The sequence below is a fragment of the Cystoisospora suis genome, assembly GCF_002600585.1.
Source record: "Cystoisospora suis strain Wien I chromosome Unknown contig_46, whole genome shotgun sequence".
Taxonomy (NCBI): Eukaryota; Apicomplexa; class Conoidasida; order Eucoccidiorida; family Sarcocystidae; genus Cystoisospora; species Cystoisospora suis.
The window spans coordinates 3442-14109 of NW_027152848.1; the positions used below are offsets into that span (position 1 = coordinate 3442).

Sequence of the window (10668 nt, forward strand, 5' to 3'; positions counted from 1 at the left end):
AAGTGAGGAAGAGAAGCCGTCGGACGCGCGAGGATTACGCGCCCCCCCGCCGGAGAAGATCCTTAATCAAGGCCAGATGTCCACAGAGCGCCTTTTGGGGAAGAAGGGGCCCAGCAGGCCTAGCCGAGAACCCCTCATTGTGCCGCTACGCACAGCAGAAGCAAGACCACAACAGAGCTTGGGAGAGGAGGAAGACGTGGACCTACAGGACCTGACCAAGGAACTTGAAGATCTACGCATAGAGCCTCCTGGAGTGTCAGGCAACATGGAGCCAGACGAGAGGTGGGACAACGATGACCGCGTCGAGAGTCATCAACGGCGTCAGGCTGGAGATCGACTGCTGGAGCGGCAAGCATCCGCTCTACGTTGGTAGGGTAGGCTACGACGTCATCCTTGGGTACGAGTTTCTAAGTGAAATAGGTGTGTTATGGGACTTTCGTGAGCGAACTGTGCAGTTCATGCGACCGGCACTACGAGACTCGTGTGTAAGGACGCCTGTGTGGCAAAATGTGTTATGTGATACAGAAGTGAAACCGTTGCAAGTGCCGGGGGTACCTGTGGATTACCTACAGTCGTTGACGTGGGTGGGGAAAGAATCTCACCCCAGAGTACAAGCGGCTAAACGATACCGTGCTAACATCAAGAATAGGGCGAACTTCATAAAGGGAGTAGAGCAAGTAGACGAAAAAGGGGAAAAGGATATAGAGTATGAAGTGAAGAGAGACCCGATGTAGTTAATCATGCCCAAACCAAAGGAGACGAAAGGTCCTAAGGTTCCTCGTACGTTGAAGAAAGGCGGAAATAACAGTGATGAAGCTCCGTTTCGTATTCCATCTCGCGAGGAAGTAATAGCAGGAAAGAAGAGGGAATCCAAAGAGAAAGGAACTGCGTGTGCGGTACGGGAAAACCGTGAGAAGTGTACTGATGCGGGGACGAGATCGAAAGTAGGAGCTTGTACATGTTCGCTGCAACAGATGCGTAAGTGGATAAAACATGATGATATCAACTGTGTGTTGGCGGTGAAAGTATCAGTGGATGAACCAATCATTAACGCTCAATGTTTGGAAGCGTGCAAGAATGTGGAGTTGGAGTTGCCGAGTGAAATCCTAGGTAAAAAGGGGATACAACTCGAAGAGAGATTCAGGGTACTCCTAGACTCGTACGCAGATGTGTTTCGCGAAATCGCACCAGGAGGTATCACGGATAGACCACAGAAACATCATATAGGGACCATCCCGGGGCTAGTCCCCAACTACAGAAGACAGTTATACCCTATGTCGGAGGAAAGGTTACGTAAACTTAAAGAGTTACTCCAGACATTGATAGAAAGGGGGTTCATTGTACCGTCAAATTCCCCAGGTGCAGCACCAGTGTTCTTTGTTGAAAAGAAGGGAACAGAGGACCTGCGGTTAGTTATAGACTATAGAGAATTAAACAAGATTACCATTAAAGATGATTACCCCGTACCCCGTGTCCACGACCTGATTGATAGACTAGGTGAAGCACAGTGGTTCTCAAAGCTAGACTTAACTTCAGAGTATTATCAGGTACAAGTTTCCGAGCCAGATCAGTGGAAGACTACATTCCGTACCCGTTATGGGAGGTTTCAATTCCGAGTGATGCCCTTTGGCCTAGCTGGGACTCCGTCTACCTTTGAACGTTTGATGCAGAATACATTCATGAAAGAATTGGACGAATATGTGATTGTATATCTTGATGATGTGTTAATCTACTCCAAATCGAAGGAGTTACATTATGATCACCTCAGAAACGTTTTACAACGTATGAGAGATGCGAGACTCTTTGTGGGACTGTCTAAGTGTGAATTAGTAACGCAGAAAGTGCAATACCTGGGCTTCGTCATTGAGCCAGGAGGTGTGGGTCCAGACCCAGAAAAGGTCGAAGCGGTGCAGAATTGGCCAGTAGAACTCTGTGATAGGAAGCAGTTACGAGGCTTCCTCGGATTAGTAGGTTATTATCCTAGATTAATACCCAACTTCAAAAAGTGGGCACATCCGTTGCATGAGTTATTGCGAGAGGAGAGCGATATGATGTGGTGGCCTCAACATACGGAAGCGGTGCAATCCTTGAAAAACGCGTTAGCGGCAGTAACATTGCTTAAGATTTATGATCCTAATAAGGAGTTAACTATTAAGACAGATGCGTCGAAGTACGCCATCGGGGCAGTATTAGAACAAGAGGGACACCCAACAGCCTTTGAGTCTAAGAACTTGGGACCTCGTGAACAATTCATACCAGCGTACGAATTGGATTTACTCATAATTGTTTATGCGTTAATGAAATGGAAGCAACTATTAGGGACAAAGAAAGTACGTATTGAAACGGACCATGCCACGCTGGGACGAATGCTGACTCAAAAGAATGTAACACCCAGGTTAGGATATTGGTTAGATAAGTTAGCAGATTTCGATATTGAAGTAGTTTACAAGCCAGGCAAACAAAATGTTGCAGATGCTCTAAGTCGAAGGCCTGATTTTGTGGGTGCAGTTACAAAGAAATCGGAGAAGGGCGTCAGGTTGACAACAGAAGAAGTAAGGTGGGCAGAGGAGTATAATAAGTGTGATATGTTCAAGAAGATAGTGAGATGGTGTAAAAATATTCGAGGTGTCGGTGACAAGAATGAGGGAGTGATATATGAGGGAAGGAAGTGTGTGTTGGAACACAGATACCTGTGGGTGTTGACAAAGAGCGGCCGGCGAATCTGTGTACCAGGGAATGAACTTAAGAAAGAGGTGTGTTGCCATTTTCACGATCATATTTTGTCGGGAGATCCGGTTTTGAACGTACACGTGCAGCACTACGTCAGATATTTTGGTGGCCTGATATGGACCGAGAAATTGAATTGTTTGTGAAACATGTGTACCTTGTGCAAAGGGGGAGTCTTTGCATTTGCGCCCGGGAGGTTTGTTGCAACCTCTACCGATTCCAAATGTACCGTGGGAAGAGACTGCCATGTATCTTATTGTGGGGCTTCCCAAGACAAGGGAAGGATGGGATGCTACATTGACAATCGTCTGCAGGTTAACTAAGATGAGTCATTTTGTGCCGACTAAAAACAGTGCCTCAGCCGAAGATATCGCAACCTTATTAGTACGGGAAGTGATACGATCACATGGTGTGCCCAGTGCCATTGTGAGTGATAGGGATACTCGATTCACAAGTGAAGTGTGGCGAGTCATGTGTAAGCGACTATCGATAGATCAAAGGATGTCCACAAGCCGAGCGCACGAATCAGACAATTGAACAAATGTTGCGATGTTCCATTCTGGGTGATGATACTAAGTGGGCAGACCTACTTCCTTTGCCGGAGTTTGCATACAACAGTACTGTGCATGCGAGTACAAAAGCGACACCATTCGAGTTATTGTATGGTTTCACGCCGAGTAACCCACTGTGTAAGAAATTCGCGATCCCTACCCGAGATGCCGAGTCACGTTTTCCGTGGAAAGCGCATGTGCAGGTGCAACGAGCCAAAAGGGAGCTCAGGAAGGCGCAAGAATACCAGAAGCGCTACGCGGACACAAGGAGGCGAAAGGTATCTTTTGCAGTAGGACAAGAAGTTTGGTTGAGCACGGCGAACTTGACTATTGAGGGCGAATCCAAAGCGTTAAAGCCGAAGTTTATAGGGCCATTCAAGATCATTAAGATGTATGGAGCCAACGCAGCCAAGCTNNACACCCCGTTTTCCATGTGTCACTACTCGCACCAGTGGTCAAAGAACCCCCCAATCTCAGGCGTAAACCCCCAGAACAAGATCCCGTCGCAGAGCAAGAGTATACGATCGAAGGAATATTGGATCACAAGAAGGAAGACCAGACCCGATACTTCCTCGTCAAATGGACGGACGGTTCCACAACTTGGGAATTGGAAGACAACCTCTAGGGGGCAAGAAAGACGGTACAACAATATTTGCGTGGAACCCAAATAACCCACTTAATTCGAGGGGGTGGGAGAGTGTGAGGAACGAACCTGAACCTCACATCTCGTAAGGTTCCTTTTGAAAGGAAGGGGTGTCAGAGGTTTCACCGCTGAGAGGACAAAGGACTTCCGTGGAACAAGAATTGAGATTGCTAGTGCGCGCAATCAGGAAACGAGAGAAAGAACTAGTATGCGCTGCGTTAACACCTAAGTGATGACTCGTGGTTACCATTTGAAAGAAGCGAGTGCGCCAGCAGTGGTGGCGGACAGGTCGTATCTGACACGCGGGGAGAAAACCACACGGGAGGGCGTTCTCGACCTTTGTCTCGTTCTAGTGAAGGCTGTAAACCGGTGCGCCCACATAAAAGCTGGATTTCAGCAGAATAACGTAGCTGGTCACAGCGTCTTGATTTTCCCGCTTTTAGACAGGTAGGGAAGATATTCCCAAACATGATAGATTACCCGGAGTGTGTCTCAAAGAATACTTGAGCGTTGCTGAGACTGCGCTTGAGGCTGGATTTTACAAGTCAGATCCTGCTAAACATCTGAAAATATAGTATTTCAGGTGCTGTGAAGCACCTTACGGCGACAAAACCTCATACTGCCCACCTCGATCAGAACCCGGCCTGCTCCTTTCCTTGCAGACCATCACCCCCCAGTCCATCTGGCTATTCTATGCCAACTCATCTCCTTCATAAGAATGGAAGTTCCCTACCTTCAGTCTTCCCAGTAGCGGAATCTCCTACGGGTTTTCTTGCAGGGCAAATCTAGCGAACGTCTGCATGCGCGAATACATATAGATATACCCACACAAATATATATACCCGCTGCCTTCAGAGGAGGAAACATAAATCAAAAAGAAAAAAACGGTCTCTGTATACGCCGCATACACAAGGAGGCAAGAAAATTGGCGGATACTTCAAACGGGTGTCTCCGCAATGATTTCGAAAGTGCACGATTGCACATGAAGCGCTGTCGTATGCTAAAAAACTAAAACTATTGCACCTGCAGTACAGATGTACGGGTTCTTACACATCTGCGCCCTTGGAAGTAGACGGCATGGTAACGGCGAGGTGGGAACCAGAAGAAAACAACTTTCCTCGGTTTCCGCTCAGGACGTGTCAGTCTTTCTTTCTCTCCACCTGTCTTTTTCGTCTTTAATGGCGCCTGTGCAGCTGTTTCCAGCCCTCATCTTCTTATTCTCCGTCCGTCGTCAACGTCAAGCTTTGTTCTGTAGCAACCGCGGTTGTCCTTGGAGTTGTGCTTGGAAGCGAGGAGTTCCCTGCTTTTTAGGCACTTTTGAATGGCACCTCAGTAGGACCAGGAACGGGGGACAAGTCCAGCCGCGCTTCCGCAATGGCTAGAACGCAGCGAGCTAGGAAAAAGTGCATCTGCCCCCACGCCCGACCACCCTGACCGTCGTTTCTCAAAGCAGCCTCAACACCCGTTGGTAGTACAACGTGGTAGTACACCAGCCCGTCATACCATATCTTGGACGTTTCTTTGGAGTGAGGCTGGCGCCCCCCCCAGTGAATCACATAGTCCGTTGATTTCACACTGTCTTCTTTCCAATCCGTTATCGGCTCCGGGTCCGTCGGCGAGGTGCTCAGAGACTTCACAAGCACGCTCAAGAGTTCCTTCTCCTGCAAAACTTTTTCCGCATCCCGAGGTAGGTATAATTCAAATTTCGCCGAAGTACCAAGTCTGAATTTCAAAGCAGCCTGCCCGTCGCTCCAAGGTACAGACTCCCCGTCTTGCTCCGACGCACTGATGGGGTACCTCCAGCCTCTCCCCACTCTCCAAATTGTTTCTCCCTGTTCGGTCTTATGCCGGTGTAACGGAGGCAGCAGAGTTTTACTCTTCTCGTATTGATCATAAAGAGATTGCACGCGGCGCTGAGCTTCCGACGGCCCAGCTGGACTCTTGTACCACTCGCCGGTAGGGTTGTCAAGAGCTTCGGTACGCGCGTCATCGGCAGATGTCGCATATGTGAGGAAGGTTCGCAACAAGTCCTGCATGTCCTTCCGCCCTTGAGCCTCTGGATTCACGTCTTGAGGGACCGTCACTCCCAGCGGCGCAGAACTGCTTCCATTCAGATCCTTCCCGCCGACGAAATGTCCTCCAAGCGCCGATGGCACGACAAAAGAATAGGTGGCATTCTCTTGTATCGTGCCCGGGAATACCCACGGGTCTGCTGGACGAGCAGTCTCATTTCCCCGCCACTCGATTGTGACTCCACTGCTGTCTCTTCTCACTTCTGGAACGCTACCTAGCATGTCCAACACGGAGCTGAGGTGTCCTGTACCATAACCAAGAGCCTGTACAGTCTCCTTAGATAGATAAAGTCTGTAATTTGTCCCGTCATAAACGAGATCAGCAAAATTAGGACTCTGCTTCCTTTTGTGACCGGCGGAATTCCAGTCTCTCCCTACCAGGACCACTTCACTACCGTCGTCGAGGTACGTCCCGTTCTTGATGGGAGGCTGCCCTGGAAGCGTAGGTTCGAGATCATCTCCTGTTTTCACTGGGCGTTCTTTCCGCGGCCCTGTGGGAGCGAGGGTTGGTGCCGCGAAAGACGAGGCAATGAGGACCACCACAAGGAAAGTTACGAAAAACTTGCTTGAGAAAGGACTAGCGTTGGGACCAGCCACCGGTGTGACAGCAGATGAGAGCTTCAAATCTCCGTGCGACCTTTCAAAGACACTTCTCCCGCCCGTGAGAACAGATACTGCGGCCGCAATGAGACGCAGCAGCAAGAAGCTTCGGTGCTGCACCAGCGGACTCAGGTAGCAGACCCGAAAGAGACAACGCCCTCCAGCGAGCCATTGTTACCGCTGAGTGTCGCTTGTTTCTCTGTGAACTACTGCCATTTTCTTGGATTGTTCCTTCCAGCAAAGTCTCATGAGGGAAGGGCGCCTTCTCCCCAGTTTCTTCACGCACGTGCTCAGTATTGCCGTGGCCACGCTCCGGCACATCACCTGGATGCGGACTTTGTCCTCTATCCGCGAAGACTTGACCTGGATAAGAGGACAGGACTACAGAAAAAATCGCTGCTACAGCAAGCGACGTTACCTTTACTGAAGAATCCAATTTCATTTTCCCAGTCCCGGATGAAGACGAATCTCCGCTTGCCACGGCACAAGACACACGCGCACGACAGGTGCGGCTCTGTGGGGGCAAGCACAGGTCAGACGGGGCTTGCTACAAAAGTGATTCTTAATAATAAATGTACTGAAAAAGAACGCTTTCAAAACTGGCACCTCCAGTGAAGTATGCTGAGAAGCCTTGGTGGGTGTGTGCTGTCATGAAGTTCCGTGTCTGTGGAGCTGACTTGGTGTGGACCCGGGACAGGACAGGACCGCACATCGGTCGGTCTCTCGGTCCACGCGCGCCGTACTGCACTCAGCTCTCCCACATCGGTAAGCGCCCCCACGCAGAAATTCGTACCTGATCTATCGGCGCGCTCGTTATTCATACCCAAGCAGACGGTTCCCTGGAAGCTAAGAAGACAACTGAATGTCACATCAAGTAGCAAGGGCATTTCGCAATGCCAGGGTAGTCACGGACTGCGTGCGAAGCAGCACGCTGCGCCCACTTGTCGATCTCACTTGGCTGGAGCCAGTCACCTCGCACCGAGTGCAGCCGTCCAGCCGGCCCGTCTCTCAGACTTGTCCTTGTGTCTCAAAATCAAACTAGAGCGCGGACAGCTCTATACAGCGAGAAATCGCTGGGGTCGGGGTAAAGCAGCCACCGAAGTCGCATCTAGACGCAAGGAAAGAAAAAAGCGTCCACGAAAGATGGCAGTTGGGGGCGGCGCGAACATGAGCTCGTGTAAGTCGGGGCGACGATTCTCAGAGAACTCGAGCCTCACTAAACAATCGACAGAAAACGACCGTTCTTACAAACGGTCAGACTCTACGCAAATCTACGCGGGGCGGAAAACGGCTGACCGCGGATGGTTCTTCCATTCACACCAAGTGTCTGCTCCAACGGCTTCCCGAAAGCATGAAAAACAAAAAAACCGTCTAAAGGAAATTGAAGCTCCTAGACTGTCGTTCGCGGTAGCCCTCGTGCCAGGTGCCGGACTGTGGCTCCTAAAGAAGCCTAATTCAAGAGCTTGGCCAGAGAGCAGTAGACACGGATTTTTCAAAGGCGCAGCGCCTCCGATGTTACGGCAGGGCGCGGAAAAATAAAATGTTACCTGTGCCCCATAACATTCGCCACTTCCAGTGAGTTCACCAGCCAAGCACCGGGCTTTGTAACAGAAAAGCCCTAAAAAAAGATGGTTGCTAGGGGAGCCTTCTTAAAAAAAAAAATGCGATAATCGCCGCAAAAACATTGATAGACACGGTTATGGCAGGCCGGAAAAGAAACCTACACCCCGTTCGAGGCCTTTGAACGCCACCCGACATGATGCAGCTGCTTTGCCGGCCTTCTATTCCCTTGTGTGATTAGCTTGTTCTGCTTTTGGCTGTAAACAGCCAATGTCCGAGACATTCAAGGGGCATGAGGCAACGCATACAGAAGAAATCCATCTCTCTATGGGGGCTGCCAGCACAGGGTCGACCCTTCACCCCCTGCTGCAGGTTGCGTGTAATAGCAGAAAACTGTCAACGGAGTGGCCGCTCATCGTAACCCCTCGACCCATCGGACTGACAGCACTTGCGGCCTTGGACAGCAATCCTCAGCCGCCTGCTGAGCGTCACCCGATCGTGTCTGTCGCGGACACAGCATGAAGAAAAAAAAACTCCCCGGCCGTTCGCCGCAAGTGTGTCGGAGACCAGGAGGGGAAACAAGCGGCCCTCGGAAACGCGCGCGCATCCCTTCCCTCCGATCAGCGCGCCTTGCAGAGCCACACCAAAAAATTTCCTCCGCGTCAGTCTCACCGCAGACAATCACTAACACCGAAAGGGCCGTAGAACATCCCTTCAGTCAAAGAATTCTGCAACGGCCTACACAAGTGAAGACGCTGGAAGAGAGAACTGTTGCTTCTGTCAGCGGCATGGTAGACTAACCAGCGGAAAGTTGCCTGGTTCGACGACGGCACCCAGCGCCAGGCTCGCAAGGGGACGACGCCGGCTACTGAGCGTAACTGAAGGTTTGCCATCATCTGAACAGGGTCCAAGATGACGTAACACTGCAGACGCAAAACGTTGCTCGGGAAATACAGCTTTTATAGGCGGCGTTCCAACGATCACTCCGAACGTTTAGGACCCGGTACCTCGTCTGCCGGGACACCGAGTGAGAAACGGGAAAGGTTATACCAGATTCCCGGACTCCTGAAAGAGAATAAGCAGATAACCTTCCGAAAACCCACGACCCGATGACTGTCGCGCAATGAAGAAAGCCTCAGTCGATCCGCGGCAAGAAAAAGAAGTGCTAGTGAGGGCGGTCTGCGCCGGTGCGGGCAGTCCCTCGGTTGAATGAGTAACACGGTTGGAGCGGAGCAGACTGGCGGGATCACTCCACCACGTCGGAGGCTATACCCGCCACCGGACAGGTTGATGGAAGGGGAAGGCATTCAGCCAATGTGGCCAAGACGGTGGTTCTTAGCCGTGTTCAGTCATTTGGCCGGCAGGTACTACAGGTGTGGTTATGGGTCGCCTGAACTGATGGGTCAAGCAGGTGCGAATTGTACAAGGCTAACGTATGTCCGCCCTTGCGCGAAGGTGCCCTCTGCGCGGCCCAGGTTGCATCAGAAGAGAGGGGGAATGTCTCCGGGGACAGCGACTGGCCTGCGTTCGTTGCCAACAGACGTATACTGCCGCGACGTTGGTGTCGAGCGTTCGAGACAAGAAAAGCATTGCGGGGGACCGTGCTTGCCGGCGTTCAGTCCGGCCGTGCTGGCGCTGGTGAAGCCAGCACAAGCATTAGACTGAAGCCTTTGGCACGGGGTTTCGCCGTCTTTCGATCGGCGTACCAGTCAGACGGCTTGCGAAATGTGATGTCTCCAGATCCGCTATTCCCGTTTCAGGTGCTGAGTTTATCCCACCCACACCGACTATTTCCCCTCAAGCACAAACGACGAAAGAAAAAGCCAAAGGACTTATAGAAGAGGGCAGTTCATATGGTCCTGGTTGCAGCCGTTGAACACCCCCTGCTACGAAATAGAGAAATCCTCTTCCCCTTCTCGAATTCTCTCCAATTGACATCTGCGGCCTGGGGCGGTGCAAACCTCGTGCTGTCCCATGTGATCCCGTATCAACAATCACGCCTCAGACGCTGCCTCGATCCACCGGATGCGCCGGGTACCTCTCGGTCTCATCTAACAGAACCTGCAGTCACTGCAGCTCAAAGGAGAGCGGGATGCCCGGTGTAAGCACCGCGAAAATACAAATAAACCAGAGCCAACAATCAGAGGACCAATCGGCAGCCAAATGCACACCTTCAATGAGATACCGTCGTTCTTCCGAGCTGCACCCGTAAACAGTGGTGCACAAATTAAGGCTTTGAAGTTTCTCTTCTTTTCGCGTGCAGACCGAAACACGCTTGTTCGTGGTTTCCCGTGAGTAGCAATGCACGAAGGAGATGGCAAAATACCGGCATCGGAAATCTTCGTGACATACAAACGCCTACATACTCTGGACTATAGGATACCGCTTGCTTTTGTTTCCAGGAACTGCAGACAGTCAGCAGGAACTTCTTTCCAGTTTCACTGTGCTCACTTTCACTTGTTCCTTCTCTCGCCCCACCGAATAGCTTGAGGGGGCAATGAGGTTTACATCGCCT

General features: G+C 50.9%; 2 protein-coding genes across 2 annotated transcripts; one reads left to right on the forward strand and one right to left on the reverse strand.

The window, feature by feature from the left end:
• Window positions 1-507: 507 nt before the first annotated feature.
• Window positions 508-3264, forward strand: CSUI_000118 (retrotransposon ty3-gypsy subclass; the record flags this gene model as incomplete). The annotated part of the gene is made up of 3 exons (XM_068060352.1): window positions 508-516; window positions 792-2600; window positions 2896-3264. 3 exons carry the CDS (start codon window positions 508-510, stop codon window positions 3262-3264), a joined length of 2187 nt encoding a protein of 728 aa, XP_067927669.1.
• A 585-nt stretch (window positions 3265-3849) lies between these two features.
• Window positions 3850-9389, reverse strand: CSUI_000119 (uncharacterized protein). Its single transcript, XM_068060353.1, has one exon. The coding sequence runs from the start codon at window positions 6213-6215 to the stop codon at window positions 5229-5231; it is 987 nt and encodes a 328-aa protein (XP_067927670.1). The 5' UTR covers window positions 6216-9389; the 3' UTR covers window positions 3850-5228.
• Window positions 9390-10668: the final 1279 nt, after the last annotated feature.

Bases quoted from the DNA above. Each gene is read 5' to 3' on its own strand.
- CSUI_000119 (XM_068060353.1), bottom strand. From the start codon at position 6,215: ATGCTAGGTAGCGTTCCAGAAGTGAGAAGAGACAGCAGTGGAGTCACA.